This window comes from Bufo bufo, chromosome 5 (genome assembly GCF_905171765.1).
Source record: "Bufo bufo chromosome 5, aBufBuf1.1, whole genome shotgun sequence".
NCBI lineage: Eukaryota > Metazoa > Chordata > Amphibia > Anura > Bufonidae > Bufo > Bufo bufo.
The window spans coordinates 427,426,772-427,450,160 of record NC_053393.1 but is presented as its reverse complement, the minus strand read 5'-3'; the positions used below and the strand labels follow the sequence as shown (position 1 = coordinate 427,450,160).

Genomic DNA, 23,389 nt, shown 5'->3' with positions numbered 1-23,389 from the left:
TTAACCCTTTGTGACAGAATGGCTCAATATTTATGATAAAGACCCATTGAAGAGAATTTTTATTTTTTTTATCCCCAAATAATTAAAACGCATGAAAAAAATTTTTTTGCCCCGAAGGTGTTCATAGCCTTTAAGACCCTGACTTATCAACATGGCGCAATCTGAAGATTACCTTAACATTTGTGTAGTTGAGTAAAGGTAACGGCCTGCGCACCATTTTTATAAAGGGAGCATAAAGGGGAAACGGTCACACCTTTGTCCCTACCACAGCAGGTCAGGAGTGAAGTGCAGCTATTATAATCATAAGGCCAAAAACTAATGGGCTCCATAGGAACGCTCAAACTTCTGGATTTCTGAAGTTGACTTGGCAGGAGCAAAAAATAAGTGGCCTCTGCCAGATCTATTGAGTACATGTGCGTTACCATGAAATTAGTCGCATTTTACTCAAATATTGATAAGACTGGTTTGATAAATCGGGGCCTGAATCTCCAAATACAATATAGGAGTCCAGTGCTGTATGCCATAACAAGCTTGTTTGTTTCCAGTGACAATCGGCATAGTTGTGAATGTAGATCTGGACCATTATACACAATACAGCTGCAAGTACAATGGTTTTATAAAGTTGCACAAGCTTCCGTGTAGAGTGGCAATTCATAAATGTTCAAGAGGAATAACAGGGACAGCACAATGCTGGGTTATAGGAAAAAATGCTCCAGAGCCCAGAATTGATGGGGAATGCAAGTTTACTAGGGATGAGCAAACCCGAACTTTACAGGTTCGCGTGGTGTAGAAATTCCGTTATAACAGAGTTCGTAGACTGAATGCAAAATGGAAGCTTTTAAGAGGCATTCTGTTTTGATCCGTCATAATAGAAGTCTATGGCATAATAGATCCGTCTGGTTTCCGTTATGCAGGACTTTGTTTTCCGTCCTGCATAATGGAAACCAGACGGATCTGTTATGATTCCCATAGACTTCTATGATGGAATGCGAAACGAATGCCTTTTAACGGCTTCCGTTTTGGATTCAGATATTCCTACACCACCTGAACCTGTAAAGTTTGGGTTCGCTCATCCCTACAAGTTAGGGCTCATGCACACAAACTTATTTTGTTTTTGTTGCCATTTTATTTTTTTATTTTGCGGACCATATGCAGAACCATTCATTACAATGGGTCCACCAAAAAAAAGGAAGTTACTGTGTGCATTCCATTTCCGTTCCACAAATTATTATTTTTTTAAATGTCCCATTATTGTCTGCATTACGGACAATGATAGTACTATTCTATTGGAGGCAAGCTGTTCATTCCGCGAAATATGGAATACACAGGCGTCATCCGTATTTTTTTTGCGGACATCAAAATGCATACGGTTGTGTGCATGAGCCCTTACTAAGATCTTTCAGGAGAACTGCTTGGCCCTCTTTAAATATATGGCTTGTTTCCCAAAAATAACTAGAAGGAATCTTGTGGATGCTGAATGTCCTAAGGTCTGTTCAGACCTGGTTCTATGTGACAGCCCTGTGCTCTGAAACAGTATGTACTGTGCTGTCAGCTAGTGATGTAGCTGAAACCTTACCAAGGACACAAATGAGGGTCTGAACGTGGCCTAATGTGTGTGAGGTCTTATGTTATAAGCTTCCAGGATGGTCTATAAGATGTAGTTTTCTATTGGGGCAGACGGCCTGCGTTCCTGACTTTTTTTTAAATGCCACTGTGACAAAATATCGTCACAGCTAGCATATGTACACCTCCCATGCCACATGGGACAATGCTTGGGAGGGGGTGTTGAGTCCACCGTGCCAGCACATTTATCTAAATTTGCCAATTTTTTTTCGCTCATTAATGGAGTCTAATCTATGGCATCTTGCAGCTGCTGTAGATCTTGGTCTGGAGGATGCACTTTATATACAGTATAACGAGGCCTGTGCTTTGCCGCAAGTTAGGCGCATCCTCCAGCAGCACAAAGGATATCCTAGACCGACGTAAATACCGGTAACTGATCTGATAATCCCCCTCCAGTTTAAAAGACAAATGGCTGCAAAGCTTGAAAGAATACTGCAATTCAAGTAAATCAGCTTATTGAGGATCCCAGGATCAACCCTATTAAACCAGGCGGATGGGCCCTCAGCAGGGGCGGATTAAGTGCATGATGGGCCCGGGGCTGTCTACCCAACTTAGGCCCCTCCCTCCATTTTAGTTTAGGGTTTTTGTTTTTTTTTGTATGAAGAGGCTGCGGTGCATCATGAGCGGCAGTCTCTTCTTAGGCCATATGACATCTTCAGACTATAAAAAAAAAAATACCCCAAATTGGGTCCTAAACTGAAAAATTTGGTCGCCAAATTTAAAATGCATATAATTATAATAAAAGACATGGAGGAGAATACAGCACCACATACCTCTTACATCCAGTGACATCTCCTGTCACATAGACCTTCTCTTTCCTCTTCTCCTCCATTTGACCCAGACCACCATGGCAAATTCTTTCAGCCACATCTCATCTCTACAGTTTGTAACAGACACGTTTAGATTTCTAAATTTTTCCATCAACCTCCCCATCCTGGTGTCCCCAGTGTCATCCTGCTGCCACTCCGAATACTGTGCATGTTGTGCTCCCTAATGCCCCAGGTACTATACTACTGAAAAGTGACCCCCTAAGGCCTCTTTCACACGACCAGTGTTTTGCGGTCCGTTTTTCACGGATCCATTCCGTTTTTTGTTTGTTCTTCCGTTTGGCATATACAGTAATTACATTGAAAAAATTGGGCTGGGCATAACATTTTCAATAGATGGTTCCGCAAAAATGGATACGGAAGACATACGGATGCATTTCCGTATGTGTTCCCTTTTTTTTGCGGACCAATTGACTTGAATGGAGCCACGGAACGTGATTTGCAGGCAATAATAGGACATGTTCTATCTTTCAACGAAACGGAATGCATACGGAGTACATTCCGCTTTTTTTGCGGAACCATTGAAATGAATTGTTCTGTATACGGAACGCAAAAAACGGCCCGTAAAACTGAAAAAAACAAAACGGTAGTGTGAAAGAGGCCTAATTGACATAATTGGAGTCATTTATCAAACTGGTGTAAAGTAGAACTGTATTTCCAAAAGAGCTGTCAAAAATGAATGGTGGAACCTGATTGGCTGCTATGGGCAACTAAGCCAGTTCTGCTTTACACCAGTTTTATAAATTACTCCAAATGTTCCTATAGTGTCCACAGCAGCTATAATGTCCCCTAGAGTGCCCCGAGTAATAACGCCCTCTATTGTGCTCCAGGCAATAATCCCTGTATAGTGTCCCCAAAAATTATATAATTGCCCCTACAGTGCCTCCCCAATAGCAGCACCCCCATATAGTAGTTTCCACCACACTGCCCCCACATAGTAATCCCCCCCCATAGTAATTTCCCCTACATGGTAATTTCTCCCACACTGCCCCCACATAGTAGTCCCTCCCATAATAATTTGGCCCCACACAGCCTCCACATTCCCATCCCCCCGATGTACTGTCTCTTCACTAATATGTTCGTTCCCCCCCCCCCCCCCCCCAAAGTAGGCACATGAAATAAAAAAATTTTTAAAGCTTAATACTAGCCTATGTCCAGGGCCAGGCGCTTGCTCGCAGAGGAAGGCGGGATGAGGCAGGCATGCACACGTCACAGTGCTGCGTCCCGGCACAGCCGCGCGATGACATCATCGCGCCGGGATTTCACTACTGCATAGCCCCCAGGCATAAAAGGCCTGAAGCCTATGGCAGTGATCGGCGACGGGTCAGGGAGCTATGCGCTCCCGTGCCCCACCGCAGTATGTGGGCGTTCGGGTCGGTGTTGGGGGGGGGGGGGGGGGGGGGGGGGGCGCGGTCCTGGGCCCGGGGCTGCCGACCCGAACGTCCCTATTGTAATCCGCCACTGGCCCTCAGCCTGCTGTCTAGCCCTGTCAATCAAGGGGAGGATGAAGTGTGCAGAGAACTGGGGGTGTTACAAAGTGGTGCTCAAAGATTTCAGCCCTGCCTTTTGTTGCTTGAAATTCTAATTTGCATATGAATAAAACCATTGACTTGTCTGTAGCTATCGTTTTAACCGGCATGAAGTTAAACCTTTGACAGAATGGCTCAATATTTTTAATAAAGACCAACTGAAACAATTAATTTTAGCCCCAAAAAAACTTGTCTCCGAAGGTATACCTAGCCTTTTAATTTGATTGTGTTTTCAACTATAATGACACTTCTCCAAAAGGCCACCTTTTTGAGATGCCCCTACCCTTTTATTAAAGGGAGTCTGTCACCTCCATATGGCCATATACAGCGCTTACATGGCTCTGTAGCACACCTATACAGGATTGTAACGGTACCTTTGTTCTTTTCTTTAGACTTGCACAAGCAGGAAAAACAAAGTTTAATTCATATGCAAATGGAAACTCGCAAGTACCCAGGGGTGGTGTCAGTGTGTAGGTGCCCAGGCTGCTCTGCCTTCTTTTCACTTTACTCCTCATTTACAGACTCCCTTTAAACAGATTTACTGTTCCACCATTTAGGCTTTTGTTTTTTAATGGTTCTTTTGGATCGCTTTTAAAACTGATGAATTTTTTTTAATTAATTTTTTTGCATCCCAACCACTGCAGTATTCCTTCCTAGTAGCCCCAGTATAGACATGCCTATAAAATACCGCAATAGTGTTCCCCTAGTTTAAATACCCCACATAGCGGCGTCTATTTTGCTGGGAGAAGACTCTCATCCACTTGAGCGTGCTAACGTATGCTCTCCACTACAGGGAACTGGAAGGACCTGACGCTCCCAGCATCATGTCACATGAAGGGGAGGGGAGGGGGGGGGGGGGAAGCCAAGCAAATAGCCGTATAGACATTGGTTCTAAAATAGCATGATTGTAGCTCAATTGTGTACGGTTTGAGGAGACCAGCCCCTAGAGGACCACAGTTTTGAGTGGTTGTCTCAGAGGGTCCACTGTATATAATGTGTAGTTCTTGTGTATGTATTTTGTGATTAACTTTCTCTAAAATGAAATAAAATGTAGAGAAGTTGTGCTCATCCAGTCCATTTATTGAAAGTATTGTTATGGGGCATTACAGCTGATCAACCATTTCAGAGTAGCTCCTGCACCACAGCTTCTCAGCCCTGCATTGGATGGAGCTGCTAACTGCAGCATTGCTCCCATTCACTTTATTGGGAGCAGTACTGCAGTTACCAGTGCTGTCCATTTACAGTGGGTTGAGGGTCTAGTCTGAAACGGCTCATTGGTAGGGGGTCTGACACCCTAAATCCCCCAGTCTAATAATGGTCTGTCCTAGGGATGTTAAACCTCTGGAATACTTCTTTAATGTTTAAATTGGCTTTTGTGTTTCATGCAGATATCAGAATATCTAAATTGCTAAATACTTAAAGTAGTATGCATTTGTGGTCTGTACTTCGCACTTCTGATGTACACGTAGTTAAAAGTACACTTATACGTTGCTACAGTGAAAAACTAACCTTCTTAAAGGCAACCTGTCGCCAACTTTATGCTACCCTCCTTGAGCATAAGTGGTTATTGAGAACCTGCATCATAATCATTGCATTGATGGCCTAGAAAAAGTAACCGCTTAGGCTACTTTCACACCTGCGTTAGGTGCAGATCCGTCTTGTATCTGCACAGACGGATCCGCACCGATAATGTAAACGCTTGTATCCATTCATAACTGATCCATTCGCATTATTTATTAAAAAGTCAAAACGGAAAGTCAATGGGCGACGGATCCGTTTTCAATTGCACCATATTGTCAGTCAAAAATGATCTGTTTGGCTCTGCATCGTCAGGCGGACACCAAACGCTGCAAGCTGCGTTTTAGTGTCCGCCTCTAAAAGCGTAACTGAGACCAAACGCAGCCAAATTGATGCATTCTGAACGGATCCTTATCCATTCGGAATGCATTGGGGCTGAACTGATCCATTTTGGCCGCTTGTGAGATCCCTGATACGGATCTCACAAGCGGACCCAGAAGCGCCAGTGTGAAAGTAGCCTTACATGGTTCTCTCTGGTCATGTCTTCCACCTGTTGATTGACAGTCTTCTCCTTACTTTTTCTCCCTAGGGAAGAACTGCAAATCATCAGCAGGTGAGCAGGAGCTCATGAATAACCGTGACACTTTTCCAGGCCTGGGCTGCAATATTATGCTGGTTCTTGGTAGCTCATGAGTGACACATCGCTGCAAGCAGTGTGTTGTCACTAATTTAGTTTTTTTTAAACCAATTTCAACAGTGACATCATGAAATTGATACGTTCCCGTTTAAGTGTGAGTTCAGCTTTTGGGGGCTGTCTCCTCCTCCCTGTACCAATGCTATTGATTAGCCTACAGGGTGGCAAAAGAGAATGGGGGAACAGAGTAGCTGATCGGGGAGGGGGGTGGGTGTAACTCACTGACATTTACTGATCATGGCCTATACTACCAGGTACTAATATTGTAATGTCAGGACCAGTGAGAGGTTCTTTTTAAGGTCTCATGCACTTCACAGTAAAAGGGCCTTGCCCGTATTGCAGCTTGCAAACTACAGGCCCGCAATATACGGACACCGGCTGTGTACACAGCGTATCACAGATTAGGACACATTCACTTGAACAGGTCCACAATCTGGAAGATGCGGAACGGAGGTACGGATCAGAAGCACAATGGGGGGGGCTTCTGTGGGTTTTCTGTCCCTGCCTCCACACCGCAAAAAAGTAGTACATGCACTACTTTTCTGCGGTGTGGATTGCGGACCCCATTCATGTGCATGAGGCCATATAGTGTACACCTGTAAGACTACGTCTGGCACTTATAACAATGACTACGCTACCTTATGCTGCCCTCTGAGGGCATTACCTGTTACATGTTACTGTAGAACGGATTTATTAAATATAACCTACTGTTATCTTTCTGTTATAGATCAGGATGGTTTTCCAACTGGCTACCTGCCTGGTGCCCCACATCTGTGGACCATCTAAAGGAGGCTGAAGAGAAAATGCTGTCCTGTAGGTTTTAATTATTCAGCTTTTTCTAGATCGAACTTGAACTGCTTCCTTAAAGCGGAGTAGCACCTGAAAGCCGCAGCAGTTCTTTGTTGAGAATTGATGTAGAAAATAATCTTTCAAATGTCCTTAGTTTACATGGGTTCTATTATTTCTATAGGGATTTTGGTTTAGAAGACCACATAATTGATTTGTAGGGTATTCGGAGTTAATAGCTGGAGCTCAGAGTCCTTCTGAACCTGTGCATCCATACATTTACATGCATAGCCCGTCCACTTCTCTGAAAGAGATGGGGAAACGTGAACGGCCCCTTTTAAGAATTGTCATTTAATGGTGTACATGTAATGCTCCTAAGGCTACTTTCACACTTGCGTTCTGGGCGGATCCGTCTGGTGTCTGCACAGACGGATCCGCTCCTATAATGTAAACCATGGTATCCGCTCAGAACGGATCAGTCTGCATTATATTTCACAAAAAAAAACACTAAGTGTGAAAGTTAGTCAGACGGATCCATCCAGACTTTGCATTGAAAGTCAATGGGGGACGGATCCGTTTGAAATTGCACCATATTGTGTCAACTTCAAACGGATCCATCCCCATTGACTTAACTTGTAAGTCTGGACAGATCCGTTTGGCTCCGCACGGCCAGGCGGACACAAACTCTGCAAGCTGCGTTCGGGTGTCCGCCTGTTGAGCGGAACGGAGGCCAAACGGAGCCAAACTGATGCATCCACTCAGAATGCATTGGGGCCGCTTGTGAGCCTTCAAACGGAGCTCACAAGCGGAACCCCGAATGCAAGTGTGAAAGTAGCCTAAATCTAACACCTATAGCTGTACTCCACCATATGCTTTCTGGGTAACTGGTAAATAAAACGGGAACGGGAACAGCATTCGGCATCAGTTTGAGCCATTTCCACCTAAGATCTGTTATTTTTTTTTAAAAAGGGGGGGGGGGGGGGGGTCTTTAGATATTTTTATTTTTTCCGGTCAGGAGACTTGAAAAATAAACAGCGATGTGAACTCTCCCTAAGACATCAGACCAATGCCTTTTTTGTTTTTTTTTCCTCTACTGCTGTGGAGTCATGATTTATATACGGCTTTTAGCTGAGCTGTTTAGTTGCACTTACTAATGCTCTTGTGTGAACTGTGCTAAGTGTTACGCTTGATCTGTTGTATTTTTATTTCTAAATGGAGATGATCTGTACGCGTTACTGTACCAAATCTGTTATTTGGTTGATTCACTTAAGGCAGTTACACACAGCAAAGCCTCCCAGTGTCAAGTTTAAAGAGGATCTAACAAAACGGAGTTCATCCAGATCCCGGTGCGATCTCCCTGCCCCTGATTTACCTGGACCAGTGGCTCCGTTCTGAGGATCTATTGCATGATCATCTCCAGATGTTTTTATATTTTTTGTGCCACTTCTGTTGGGTTCTGGCGGCGGCCTAGAAATGAATGCCAAAAGTAAAGAAGAACTCTAGTTGACCTCGCAGATGCGTTATCTTCCACACCAGAGGGGGGTCTGACTGCTTGGGGCCTCCACCAATTAAGAACTAGGCCTGTATTCCTCCGTCTGAATGGCATGGTAGCAGTTTAAATGGGTTTTCCTGAGACCCCCAAATATTCTAGGTGAAAATCATAACCAAACCTTGATCACTTGTCCAGTTTCCTACCATTTTGGCGCCACCTTTCTGGTCCTTGCCGTCAGTCTGTTTCTGGCCCTGACTGCCTTACATAACCTCTCCGGCCAATGATTGGGGTAGGTAGGGCATGTCATCGCTGCCGTGGTCAAAAGACTGGCAGAGCACTGGATTGACAGCAAGGTATTGGACAGGAGACTACGGCTTCGTTTGTAATCTTATAACCGTCCCTCTTTTTACCTGAGAATTTTTATTTTTTGGGCTCTGAAAACCCCTTCCCACCTATCTTGTGTAGACTTGCGTCAGCAGTTGGGTAAAAATGCCGCCCACTTACCAGCGCAGGGGGTGCCATAGCCATCGGGTGCCTGCTGTTTTAAACAGCAGGCACCTGGGGCTAATGTATGCAATTGATGATGTAGATTGCACACACTTAACCCCTCAGATGCCGTGGTCAAATGTGACCAATATCTGGGAGGCCAAAAATCTGGAGCATCTGCTCCCACTAGCAAGAGTATTGCTGTGTGTGAAAACACAATACTATTAAATATAAAAACATTTATCCCACATAACAAAAATGGCAAATTCAGTTTTTTTTGTTTCACCTCCCACAAAAAGTGATCAATGAAAAGAACAGATTGCCCTGCAAAAAAGAGACCTCACGCAGCTCTGTACACGTAAGACTTGGGCTACTTTCACACTGGCGTTTTGGCTTTCCGTTTCTGAGATCAGTCATGGGCTCTTAAAAGCGGTCCAAAACGGATCAGTTTTGCCCTAATGCATTCTGAGCGGATCCTTTTCCATTCAGAATGCATCAGTTTGCCTCCGATAAGTCTCCAATCCACTCTGGAGGCGGACACAAACGCTGCCTGCATCGTTTTGGTGTCCGTCTGACGAAGCGGAGCCAAACGGATCCGTCCTGGCACCTAATGTAAGTCAATGGGGACTGATCCGTTTTCACTGGCACAATAGAAAATGGATCCGTCCTCATTGACTTTCAATGGTGTTCAAGACTGATCCGTCTTGGCTATGTTAAAGAGATTACAAACGGATCCATTCTGAACGGATGCATTCATAATTGTAATGACCTAAGGAATGAAGGTAACAGTTCAGTTTTTTACAACATAGGAAACGCCGTAAAAGCAAAACTTGTAAAAGTTATTATTTTTTATTTGTATTCCCCCCCCCCCTTCCCCAACTACAATGTATGCAACCATAAATGGTGCCAATGAAAAGTACTTGTCCTTCATACAGTTATGTGAATAGAAAAATAAGTTATGGCTCTGGGGAGACTGGGAGTAAAAAATGCAAAAAAGTGTCACCTGGTCTTGAAGAGGTTAAAAGCTGCTTTCTGCTCTCAGGCATTGGGGTTTAGTGCATTGCTCTTTTGATGGAGAACCTGCAGAATTTTTTATTTATTTTTTGACTTGAATTAAAGACTACAAACAGACCTGCAGGGGAATCTGGTGGCTGCATGGTATCTTCATTTGTTGCTGCCAGTTGAAAGACCTTTTTGAAGCTTTTTCCTTTTACCTTGTGCTAGGTAAATCTAGAATTGTGATAAATGGCTGATGCTGTCTTCACGTGTCTGTGTTTCTTCTATTTGTAGGTATTACAAGCTCCTACTCCAAAGACCATGTCCTGATATCTGGTGGAAACAAGATCTGGACCCTGTCATTTGTGCAGCCTCTGTCAGCAAAGGTCCCATTAGTTTTGTTGCATGGCTTTGGAGGAGGCGTCGGACTATGGGCTCTCAACTTTGAAACCCTTTGTCAACCTAGAACTGTGTATGCCTTTGATATCCTGGGGTTTGGACGCAGCAGTAGGCCGCACTTTGAGGATGATGCGGAGAAGGCTGAAATGCAGTTTGTGCAGTCTATAGAAGAGTGGCGAACGGCCTTGGGTCTGGATCATATGATTTTACTGGGACATAATTTAGGAGCATTTTTAGCTTCCGTTTATGCTATGAAATACCCCACAAGGTAAATGTTAGTGGTAATTGTCCTGAGAGAAGATATTTTACAGGTTATAATTGAGCTGCCGTCTAAAACTAGGGATTTGTATAGTCCATAGAGTCTCAGATGGGATTCCACCCACCCTTCACAATTTGAGGAAGCTGTAGTCTACAATCAGTGAAATCATTAGACTTGTCACCTAAACAAAATAGAAAAATGCAGTCTTTGGTGTTTTAGAGCCTGCTCCAGTTCAGTTTATTTAAAAAGGATATACGGATACTGAAAATGAAAAGCAAAGTTTTAAATTCACCCCCCCCCCCCTCTTTAGCCAAAGCCAAAAATAGATCTTGTACAGAGGAAAACTAGAATGGAAAGGCTTGTAGTTTTTTAAAGGGGTTTTCCAGGACTCTTATATTGATGACCTGTCCTCCAGTATAGGCCGGGGTGGGCAACCTGCGGCACTTCAGCTGCTGTGAAACTACAGTTCCCAGCGTACTCCATTTATTTCTGAGCAGAGCTATTATGCATGCTGGGAGTTGTAGTTTCACAACAGCTGTAGTGCCACAGGTTGGTCATCGATATCTGATTGGTGAAGGTCCGAAACACGGCACCCCTGCTGATCAGATGTCTAGCAAAGAGCCGTATATCATATAGTGGCTGTGCTTGCTATTGCAACTTGGACCTGTTCACTTGAGTAGCAACTAGGCCAGTTGACAGGTGACCATGACCTTCTTCTGGGCCAAGGATGAGGCCATGGTGCTCTAGGATGTCACATTCACCAAACAGCTGATTGGCAGGGGTGCCAGGAGTCGGATCCCCTCACCAGTCAGATATTGATGTCCTGTATGAATCCTGGAAAACTTTTCTAAATGGAAGCAAATGGAAGTTAAAATTTGTATAGGATGTGTTTTTGGGGTCAGATGTTATTTTGACTTTTTTTTTTTTTTTTTATACTTTAGGGTAAAAAGTCTAATTTTGGTAGAGCCATGGGGTTTCCCAGATAGACCTGACAATATGGATGAAGAAAGGCCAATTCCTGTCTGGATTAAAGCAGTTGGTGCCTTATTAAGTCCGTTTAACCCATTGGCAGGACTCCGCTTGGCTGGACCACTGGGTGAGCAAGTTCTCTGTAGATTAATAGAATTCTCATTGACTTTAGGATTAAATGTGGGTATAGCTGTTTAACTCTCATTCATCTACAATGTAGTTCAGTCAGGGGATGTATGACTTATTGTGGTAATGTGAACAGTGCTGGAAGGCGTGTATGTTCCACTCGGGTACCTCAGATGGGTGAGACAACTAAAATCCAGAGTGGCAGTGGTCTCTGCAAAGCATAGTTTGCTGAGACAGTTTTTGTTTTTTTAATTCTGGGCTGGATTTTAATTGGATTGGCAGGCAGGCTTACCAGTGGGATCTGCCAATCCACACCCTTCCTGCACAGGTAATACCTTTTGACCTGAGGTGATCGCAGGTGAGGCCTGCTGTAATCAGGCCGGCATAAAGCGCCTCCCAGTATGTCAGTCTGGGGGAAGTGTGTGTGATCCTGGAGCAGAGGCTGAGTGTGGTCTCAGCTGGGCTATTAGGCTACATGCACAGGAATGTTGATTGTGTCCGTTCTGTGTGTTTTTGTTTTTTTGATCCGCAATTTCCGGACCGCAAAAACACATACGGTTGTGTGCATGTAGCCTTAGGCTGAGAAAGCCGCACCTGAAACGGTGAGTGAAATGTGATGTATAGTTGAGTCAGACACCATATTTGTTTGGTTAGTGCCTAGACGGGCAGGTGTTTCTTTTGCTTTGTGCTGGTGTGTGAAGACTGCCAATAAATGCACCGTTTGGACCTTAAACCTGGTGTCTGTGTACGACCCCCTGAGAGAGCGATCTCTGACAATGTTATAAATTTTAATCATACCTATGGATGGAATTGCTTATAATCCCTTACCACCCCTGAAAGCTTTACATATTGACATTCCTCAAAGGGTAGGATTGGTAGTGAGCTTTTCTCTATGGGTGGCTTCTTGGCTGTGAAAATTTCAATTTATTGTCAAATTAAACCTATCACGGGCAATCTCATTACTGGAACATGGTTGCTATCTCTAGAACGTGCTGGATGTTTTTGTGCTTCTGTTACCCATTTGTGGATAAAGGGAATTCCAGTTACAGTGCTCCAGACAAAAAAAAAATGCCTAGTAGCCATTGGCTCCTAAACTAAAAAATTTAGGAGCCAAATAAAAATTTTTGTCGCCAAATCGAAACTGAATCAAAATTTTGGTATCGTGACAACGCTGCGCCGATAAGATCGGCGTAGGGTTGTTTTGATACCAAAATTTTGATTCTCTTAAGTCACCATAAAGTATTGCAATACTCAATACCACCCAAAAAAAAAGCCGTGTGCATTTTGCATTTTATGAAACGTTCGGCCCATAATGGAACAGTCCTTTCCTATTTTTTTTTGGGGTGACAAAAAATGGCGAATCGCATGGTTTTATTTTTCTGTTACGGCGCTCACCGCATAGGGGAGATTTTTAAATAATTTAATAGTTTGGAGTTTTCGGACGCAGCGCTATGTAATATGTTTATTTTTTGTTTATATATTTTATATGTAAAATTGGGAAAGGGGGGATTTAAACTTAATATTTTAGGGTACTTTCACACTAGCGTTTTTTCATTTCCGGCATAGAGTTCCGTCACAGGGGCTCTATACCGGAAAAGAACTGATCAGGCATATCCCCATGCATTCTGAATGGAGAGTAATCCGTTCAGGATGTCTTCAGTTCAGTCGTTTTGACTGATCAGGCAAAAGAGAAAACCGTAGCATGCTACGGTTTTATCTCCGGCGAAAAAAACTGAAGACTTGCCTGAATGCCGGATCCGGCATTTTTCCCCATATGTATTAGTGCCAGATCTGGCATTCAAAATACAGTTAAAAAGATACAAGATGGATCCGTCTGTCCGCATGACAAGCGGAGAGATGGATTCGTTCTTGCAATGAATTTGTGAGATGGATCCGCATCCGGATGTCTCTCAAATGCTTTCAATCACATCCAGATTGGTGGATTCGGCAGGCAGTTCCGACGACTGAACTGCGTGCCGGATCATACTGCCGTATGTGTGAAAGTAGTCTTAGTGTTTTTCTTTGTTTCCCCCCCCCCCCCCTTACTATTAGCCCTCTTATGGGCTGGAACCCTTGGCCTATTCACCCTTAGGCCCCTTTCACATGGGCGAGATTTCTGCGCGGGTGCAATGCGGGAGGTGAATGCATTGCACCCGCACTGCATCCGGACCCGTTCACTTCTATGGGGCTGTGCACATGAGCGGTGATTTTCACGCATCACTTGTGCGTTGCGTGAAAATCGCAGCATGCTCTATGCGTTTTTTCACGCAACGCAGGCCCCCTAGAAGTTAATGGGGCTGCGTGAAAATCGCAAGCAAGTGCGTATGGTTATAAGGGAAAATAGCATTCTTTAATACAGAATTCTTAGAAGGTCAATTAAGGGTTAAAATGAATGAATAAATGAACTCTCCTCCTCCAATTGATCGCGTAGCTGCCGGTCTCCTGTTTGGTTTTTTTGTTTTCTTCAGGACCTGTCAAAGGGACTGTGGTGACATCACTGTGCTAATCACATGATCCATCACCAAGGTAATAGACCATGTGATGAGCTCAGTGATGTCACCACAGGTCCTTAAGAAAGAACAGGAGACCGGCAGCTACGCGATCAATTGGAGGAGGTGAGTTAATTATTATTATTATTTTTTATTTTTTTTTAACCCTCATTGACACTGCGCCACCAATGAAGATAACTGACCTGTTAATACAAATACAGGAGGCAGGTGCTGGAATCAAATAGCCGGCACCCGACCTCTTTGACGGGGAGCTGCGATCCGCTGCAGTTAACCCCTCAGGTACCACACCTGAAGGGTTAACTGCCACTGATCGCTGCTCTGTCAGAGGTCGGGTGCCGGCTATTAGATTCCAGCACCCGCCTCCTGTATTTGTATTAACAGGTCAGTTATCTTCATTGGTGGTGCAGTGGCCACAGCCCCTCCCGTCTCTTCCTATTGGCGGAGGCAGCAGCACAGGGGGGAGGGAGAGACTCCTTCTCCACTGCGCTGCTGAGAAGACCATCGGCGGCGGGGAAGAACTATCATCTCCTGTGCCCCACCGCTGTAGTCAACTGCAGAGCTGCGGCGGCAGGTCTTGTCGCCATTTGTAAATTCTAAGTCGCATTGGCGACCATTTTGGCCATCTGGAGCCCTGAGTTACCTGCTGTGTATCCTATTCACCTGGCCGCATAGTTTATGGTTAAATGACCAGGCGGTGCTGAAATATACTGGGAATTTTCAAGAAATTCTTAGGTGGAGCAGGTCTGCAATCCACCCTTCTAAGGAAATCATTGTTGTGTTGACAAGGTTCAGTGCTGGGAATAATGTAACCTGACTTCTGAGCAAATGATGTATTTGTCCACAAGGTGATCACTATTTTATGAAAAGACTTTGACCTAATTACTCATCTTAATGTTCTCTCCCAGCAAACAAGCTCACTGCTGTCTTGCCCTTGGCACCCTTAGTCACTCTGGTATTTCGCAATTTCTACATGGTGTGTTTCTTTTCACCAAAATAAAGTGCTTCCATCTTGTCTCAGCCTTTTCACAGGGACTGATGTTTCTGGCAATTATTGGGAACGAACCAAGTGTTCCCAATAACTAACTAAACTGCCTGATCGTCAGCAGAGATGAGGGCTGCATTTACATGCAATTACCTCCACTGTATGGGGACAAGCAATTGCTACAGCAGTTAATATAAAAAAATTGTTTCTGGACAGTGAAGATGGATTTAGACGGACTGACTGAGCGGCCGATTGTTGGGAAGGAAGTGCTCGAAGGAGACGTGCATTTACATGCACCAATCTCCTTCACAGTATGAGGACGAAGGATCTCTATAGCAATCCCCTGTCCCCTTACAGAATTGTGGCTTCTGAGCAGCTGATCACCATTTTAGACCACACAATCAGCTGCCCAGAAGCCATGATCGGTGGTGCCTGAACGAGCCTTTCACTCTTCATATGGTGATCGGCACGTTTAAATGGCCAGATGATCGGGAGCAACAGTTTGATAATCTGGAAGATTATTAGTGCATCTAAATGCACCTTAAATCTCTGGGTACAGAGGACTGTCTGTTGCACAGAAACAATGAGTTTTGATGGCAGTCGAAAGACCTTTGCTAAGGTATTCACCGGTGCCCTTTACACAGGCCCGTTATCAGGAACCAGCTCAGTCCTGATAATTGGCCTAATTTTCTGTCCACATAAAAAGGACCTTAAAAGGGTTGTCAGTTAGTTATTTTATTTTTTTCTTTGTATTTTTCTAACTAATCAAATAGAACAGCTTTACCATGCACTTACTGCATCTCTAGTTGCTGCTTTCTCAGATTCCACTGAGGGTCACATAACCTGTGATGTCAGCCTCTCTCCCTGCTCTGATGTTTTGTGCACAAGCCTGAGAGCAGATGTGTGTCTTTACACGAGACATCACTGTGCTGGCCATGCCCCCTGCACTGCCGTCTGCTCTTTCCCTGGATTCTTCAGGATAAACTTTAACCCCTTCAGCAGCACAGACTCGGGGCTGAAGGCTTTACGGAGTAGCTGCAGGCAGTGGGGAGACAAACACTGGGCACAGGAGCTGACAGACTAGAGGAGTGCTGCAGAGCACTGCACAAGAACAGGTAGGGGGAAGATCCTGTGTATCAGCAGTGTCATTGTACAGCTGGGACTTGTAGTCCTACACATACAACATGTTGCTGAGTATCCTAGCAGCAGACAGGTCACTCAGGGCAGCACTTGTAGTCACTCCCTTTGCAGAGCCGGGGGAGGTTGCAAAGACTGTTGTTGCAGGTAAACAAAGGGCCAGAAGAGAACCAGGGAAATGAGGAAATATTTTTTAAAATTTATTTTATTTTGCCTAAAACTTGCTTAGCTGAGTTGTATATTGCTGCCCATCAGATTTGTGTGTATGAGATAGATAGATAGATAGATAGATAGATCTATATCGCGGACAACCCCTTTTAAGCTAGTTTACAGCAGGAGGGGTTGTCTAAGTGAAATGTTTAAATCAAAGGGTTAGAAGCACCTCCTAAAACATAGCAATACCTGTAGTGAAATCAAATATCTAAAGTGTAGGGAACCCATCACCTGCAAAACTCATATCAAACCGACCACAGTACCTTACAGTATCCCCCAGTGTGTTGCTAATCATGTTTTTCTTTCCTCTTGGTGTTTCTTCATACTTGTTAAAAACGCTGTTTTAATGTTGGTTGGCGCTGTCTCTGAGTCAGGCTTGAAGTCAAGGGGCAGCGGCTGCTCCAGCCACTTGTATTATAGCCCTATAGAGGACAGGGAGTAGGGGAACACAGCCGATAGCTCCTAGAAATGAGACCAAATAGAATCAGTGGAATAGAGAAGATGAAGGGAGGAAGTGTGTTTTTTTTTTTTTTTTTTTTTTTTTTTTCCAAACCATATGCGAATTCAAAAAACAAACACCGCTAACATATCCCCTGGCTTTTACATTATGGCAAGCTCCCTCATTGTAGGGCAGTAGATGCGAACCTATAGAATGTGTGCAATAAGCGGCACTCGGAGCCATCTCTGTGGGCACCCTGGATTGTCTATGGCATACCAATATGCCGTAGACTTTTCCTGCCATTCATCAGCGCAGGACACATTAAGAACAGCACAGGCAGTACATTGAATGTAGACATCATTTAGCTATAATGGAGTAAGGTACATGGAAGACATACTACAGGGTGGGCCATTTATATGGATACACCTTAATAAAATGGGAATGGTTGGTGATCTTAACTTCCTGTTTGTGGCACATTAGTATATGTGAGGGGGGAAACTTTTCAAGATGGGTGGTGACCATGGCGGCCATTTTGAAGTTGGCCATTTTGAATCCAACTTTTGTTTTTTCAATAGGAAGAGGGTCATGTGACACATCAGACTTATTGGGAATTTCACAAGAAAAACAATGGTGTGCTAGGTTTGAACATAACTTTATTCTTTCATGAGTTATTTACAAGTTTCTGACCACTTATAAAATGTGTTCAATGTGCTGCCCATTGTGTTGGATTGTCAATGCAACCCTCTTCTCCCACTCTTCACACACTGATAGCAACACCGCAGGAGAAATACTAGCACAGGCTTCCAGTATCCGTAGTTTCAGGTGCTGCACATCTCGTATCTTCACAGCATAGACGATTGCCTTCAGATGACCTCAAAGATAAAAGTTTAAGGGGGGTCAGATCGGGAGACCTTGGGGGCCATTCAACTGGCCCACGACGACCAATCCACTTTCCAGGAAACTGTTCATCTAGGAATGCTCGGACCTGACACCCATAATGTGGTGGTGCACCATCTTGCTGGAAAAACTCAGGGAACGTGCCAGCTTCAGTGCATAAAGAGGGAAACGCATCATCATGTAGCAATTTCGCATATCCAGTGGCCTTGATGTTTCCATTGCTGAAGAATGGCCCCACTATCTTTGTACCCCATATACCACACCATAACATCAATTTTTTTGTTCCAACAGTCTTGGAGGGATCTATCCAATGTGGATTAGTGTCAGACCAATAGCGGTGGTTTTGTTTGTTAACTTCACCATTCACATAAAAGTTTGCCTCATCACTGAACAAAATCTTCTGCGTAAACTGAGGGTCCTGTTCCAATTTTTGTTTTGCCCATTCTGCAAATTCAGTGCGCCGATCTGGGTCATCCTCGTTGAGATGCTGGAGTTTGTAAGGGTGCAATTTGTGAGTAGCTAATATCCGCCGAAGGGATGTTCGACTAATGCCACTCTCCAGTGACATGCGGCGAGTGCTACGCTGTGGGCTCTTGCTGAATGAAGCTAGGACAGCCACTGATGTTTCTTCATTAGAGACAGATTTCATGCGTCCACATTTTGGCAAATCCAACACTGAACCAGTTTCACGGAACTTAGCAAGCAGTTTGCTAACTGTAGCATGGGAGATGGGTGGTCTCGTAGGGTGTCTTGCATTGAAATCTGCTGCAATGACCCGGTTACTGCGTTCACCAGACATCAACACAATTTCTATCCGCTCCTCACGTGTTAACCTCAGCGACATGTCAATGGCTGTAAACAAAAACTTGTAAATAACTCATGAAAGAATAAAGTTACGTTAAAACCAAGCACACCATTGTTTTTCGTGTGGAATTCCCAATAAGTTTGAGTCACATGACCCTCTTCCTATTGAAAAAACAAAAGTTGGATTCAAAATGGCCGACTTCAAAATTGTCACCACCCATCTTGAAAAGTTTCCCCCCTCACATATACTAATATGCCACAAACAGGAAGTTAATATCACCAACCATTCCCATTTTATTAAGGTGTATCCATATAAATGGCCCACCCTGTATATTGGTATTCAGGGTAAATTGCCATGTTGGCACTTTGCGACAAATAAGTGGGTTGTGGTTTGGGCACTTGGTCTCTAAAAGGCTCGCCATCACTGTTGTAGGGAATCCTGTTATCTAACATTAATAGTCTTCTAAATAGAATGTGTATTTATTTCCAACAGGCCTTAGTCTTGTTCAAAAGCTGAGACCAGATTTCAAGAAAAAGTATGCGTCCATGTTTGAGGATGACACTGTGACAGAATATATATATCACTGCAATGCACAGTCTCCAAGGTAAGTGGTTAGCTGTTTGTAAGATGTAATCTATGACCAGTCTTCTCCGTCTCTCATTTGTCATTTTGTTGCTTTTACAAATGACATAATTGGCAAGGACTAGGCTGCCTGATCTTTTCCCAGGAATTCATGGCTACTTGACAAGTCCTGGTGATTTAAACAAACGTGTCTAACCAGAATAGAACATGCATTGGTGCTCCTGCTGGGGACGGGCTCTTGTACAGAAGTGTATTTGGCTTATAAATGTATTTTTTACAACGGTGTACTTTTGCATTCTAAACAAAAAAAAGTTTACCTACAAAAGTATTAACCTTGATTTCTTGGTTGCAGTGGCGAGACGGCTTTCAGAAACATGACAGTTCCATATGGCTGGGCTAGAAGGCCAATGCTGCAGCGCATAGACAAGATGCACCCAGGCATTCCCATCACGGTCATATATGGGGCGCGGTCGTGCATCGATGGCAACTCTGGAAGCACCATTCAGTCTCTGCGGCCAAACTCCTATGTGAAAACAATTGTAAGTGCTTTGGGAGCTGCAGTTAATGTAGCGTTGTGAAAAAAAAAATATTACTTTAAAGTAATCGTATGTTTGTTTCACTTTGTGGATTTGAGCAAACCGCTGCAGTACTAAGGACCTACTGACATGGATTTTGATAATACATGCCAATTAATGATATAAAGTTTAAAGGCTATGAACACTTTCATGGCAAATATTTGGCATCTCACACATTTTGGGCTAAAAATTATTTTTAGTCTATTATAAATGTTCAGTTTTTGAGATTGCAAAACAGACCTTGTATCAAAAAAAAAATAAAAAAAAATAGCAGGGCACTTTAATAGTAAAATGGAATCAAACTGCAGGTGTCCGTAACCTTTTGAAGGGGTTCCCACTGATCCAGTGCTGGAGATACTGCAGACCTGTGAACTACACAGCTCCATCCACTGTATTTCTGTTCACATTCAAGTGAATGGAAGCGGCGCTGCAGTAATCAACTGTCCCCTACAGTGGATGGAGCTGCTGCAGAACACCGGAAGGATGAGGGTGCCGGCATCTGTAAATTAATCCTATTGTCCCACAAGGCATCGTTGGTGTAAAAATAAACAATAGCTTCTAAAATGCTGAGGGTTAAACATGAACAGACGACTCCGTGGCCGGATTGTACACTCCCGTTAGCCAGATAGCCACTGTGACTAGAAGTTGTGTTCGGTGTGTTTTTTGTTTTTTTTGTTTGTTTTTTTACTGATAATCTAAATCAATATCTACATATTATCTGACTTTAATGACAAATGCCTTGTGCTAAACATAGTATTTCACTCTTGGGGCCCATTCACACAACTGTATTTTTCTGTCAACATCCGTTCTGCGGATCTGATGCGGACCCATTCATTTCAATGGGGCTGCAAAAGATGCGGACAGCACTGTGTGCTATTTGTTTTTCCGTTTCATGGCCCAGCAAAGAAGAGCACATGTCTTATTGTCTGTATTTGCAGACAAGAATGGGCATTTCTCTCATGAAGGATCTTCCAATTCGCAAAATGCGGACCATACAGCCTATATCCGTGTTTTCCAGATCCACAGTTTGCGGCCTGCAAAAATGGATACGGTTGTGTGAATGAGCTCTTATTTTGAGATCTTGACATTTGCTCTGGTTAATTTTTTATTTTTTTTGTTCTGTAGGCAATTCGTGGTGCTGGCCATTATGTCTTTGCTGATCAGCCAGAAGATTTCAATCAGAAAGTAACAGAAATCTGTGATTTTGTGGACTGAACTGTACAGCTCCATCTGCTTAATCTCCTTAAAGGGGTTCTCCAGGAGTTAATAAAATTACTGGAAATACTTATATATTATAAGCACATTCCTAATAGTTTTCCTCATTTTATAATGGCTCGATTTCGCGAGAAATAAAATGGCCGTTGCCCTATTGGTGCACGCACATAACCCTTCCCAATCACTCAGCAGGAAAGATTACTTCGGGCACTGAGCTAATGAGCTTTCTCAGCCGCCTCTTGCTGTCTTCATGGATTCTGATCCTTCACTTCAGCTGTGTGTAGGAGCAAAGTGAAAGTGCAGAGGAGACGGACAGGTGGGGGTTGTGAGTAAGAAGCAGCACTTGTGTGCTTCACGTCACTCTGTTCCTGCACACATAGCTGAAGATCTGATCAGCGGTATGTAGGATTGTACTTCATAACAGCAGAGAGTAATCTGTCCTGAGTGATTAGGATGTTGTTGTTTTTTTGTGTTAATAGAGTAGTGGCTTTTATTTCCCCTGATTGCCACTTTAAAGTGGTTTCCTATGACAAATGATGAAAATCGGACATCGTATAGGACATGACGAGCTCATTCTAGGGCTCTATTTACACGTCCGTAGTGCATTGCGGATCCGCAATACACCCGGCCGGCACCCCGTAGAACTGCCTGTCTGCAATTGCAGACAAGAATAGGACATGTTCTATATTTTATTTTATTTGTTTTATTTTTTCCGGAGCCGCGGACCAGGAGATCGGCGGCACCCTCCGGAAATGCGGATACGGTCGGCACATGGTGTGCTGTCCGCATCCCTTCCTGCCCCTTAGAGAATGAATGGGTCCGCACCCGTTAAGCAATTTGCGGGACTGATGTGGACCCATTATTACGGACTTGTGAATGGAGCCTAACAAAGCTAGAACCAGCCCTGTACCTTGCATGGATCCAGAGATCTCCTTATTCATTGCTCTGTTAGGCCTCATGCACACGAGGGCGTAAATAATGGCTGTGTGACAGCTGTTTAATAGACGTTACACGGCTTTTTTTGGCACCAGTGAAAGTCTTAATGGCCAGTGAATAGCATCCGTTCCAAAAATGGGACATGTCCTGTTTTGACGGCCAGGCAGGCCCCATTGACTTTAATGGGACCGTTTTTAATGGCCGCTTAGACAGGAGCACAGCGTCTAGCGGCCATTAAGAATGAGTACACTTTAACAAAAAAACAGGCATCTCACCCACTTGCTCGCGCTGCAGAAGTCTCTTCTCGCTTCATTGTGCAGGACCTGGGATATGCAATGCATGATGACGTAACCATTGATTGCGCAGTGACAACATCTGTCACATCGCAGGTCCTGCTCAATTAAGGGACTGCTGCAGCATGAGCAAGTGGACAAGTTTTTTTTATTTATTTTTATTTCCCCCTGCCAGCCCCGTTGAAAATGAATGGAGGGGTGCTGCGCATGCGCAGTGCGCCCTCCTTCACTTGTGGGGCCCTGTTATCGATATAGGTGTGGGACCTGCACATTTAGGACAATGGGGGCATATCCTAGTGATATGCCCCCATTGTCCATAATGAGACAACTCCTTTAAGCTGGCAGCTAAGGGGCGTGTCCATGCTCTCCCTATCACAGCTCAAACAGCAGGTGGCGCTATACAGATGCATTTTATTGAATAACTCAGTGGCTATGCTAAATTTTTAATTACATGCAATTACAAAAGTATTCAGATCCAGGTGCTGGTTTGGAAACTGTAGAATATTTTTCATGGGATAACCTAACAGAAAACAAGCCATTATAAATAATGAAGGCTATTTAGTAATGTGTTTAATAATAAATATAAGTATTTTCAGTAATTTTCTTTAATTGCCAGAGAACCCCTTTAATGTGTAGTGGGATATAAACCAAAAACAAATGGAAGACATAGCATTTTCCTATTTCATTGGCGCTTTCACCTTTACAGACATTTGCACACTTGAACAAGAAATGTGCCTTTTTCTTTTTATTTTCTAGGAACTGATTTAAGGTGTACAGCATTAACAAGTATTCAGAGCGTTTATATTTATACGACATTTGTGATACAAATAGATATATATTTCCAGAACCGTATATTAGTCAGTTATATCTTGTAAACTGGAATTGAGGCCAACTGAGCCAAACTACTCCAAGTACTGATTTATCCCAGCTCTGTCTGAGCGTCTATGCACGTCGCATTTACTTTGTATTGTATTTGTATTTATTTTTATGTTTTAATACTCCTTTCATGTGTGTAAGTTCTGCATAGGATGTATGCCTGCGTGTGCAATGAATATGTGTCTGTTTTAAGACTGGAAAACTGAGTAATGCTTGAAAACACTA

General features: G+C 43.6%; 1 protein-coding gene across 4 annotated transcripts in view; it reads left to right on the top strand.

Moving 5' to 3' along the window:
- ABHD5 (abhydrolase domain containing 5, lysophosphatidic acid acyltransferase) overlaps nt 1-22,546 on the top strand; it is a 40,868-nt gene extending 18,322 nt beyond the window's left edge. For 2 of the 4 annotated variants that reach the window (XM_040433427.1, XM_040433425.1), the window contains exons 2-8: nt 6,087-6,110; nt 6,919-7,004; nt 10,246-10,618; nt 11,551-11,705; nt 19,180-19,291; nt 19,622-19,808; nt 20,970-22,546. In XM_040433427.1, the coding sequence (XP_040289361.1) occupies nt 6,087-6,110; nt 6,919-7,004; nt 10,246-10,618; nt 11,551-11,705; nt 19,180-19,291; nt 19,622-19,808; nt 20,970-21,059 (1,027 nt within the window). In that variant the 3' untranslated portion in view covers nt 21,060-22,546. The remainder of the gene's footprint in view (nt 1-6,086; nt 6,111-6,918; nt 7,005-10,245; nt 10,619-11,550; nt 11,706-19,179; nt 19,292-19,621; nt 19,809-20,969) is intronic. The other 2 variants (XM_040433428.1, XM_040433426.1) reach the window with 1 other exon arrangement.
- The last annotated feature ends 843 nt before the right edge of the window (nt 22,547-23,389 follow it).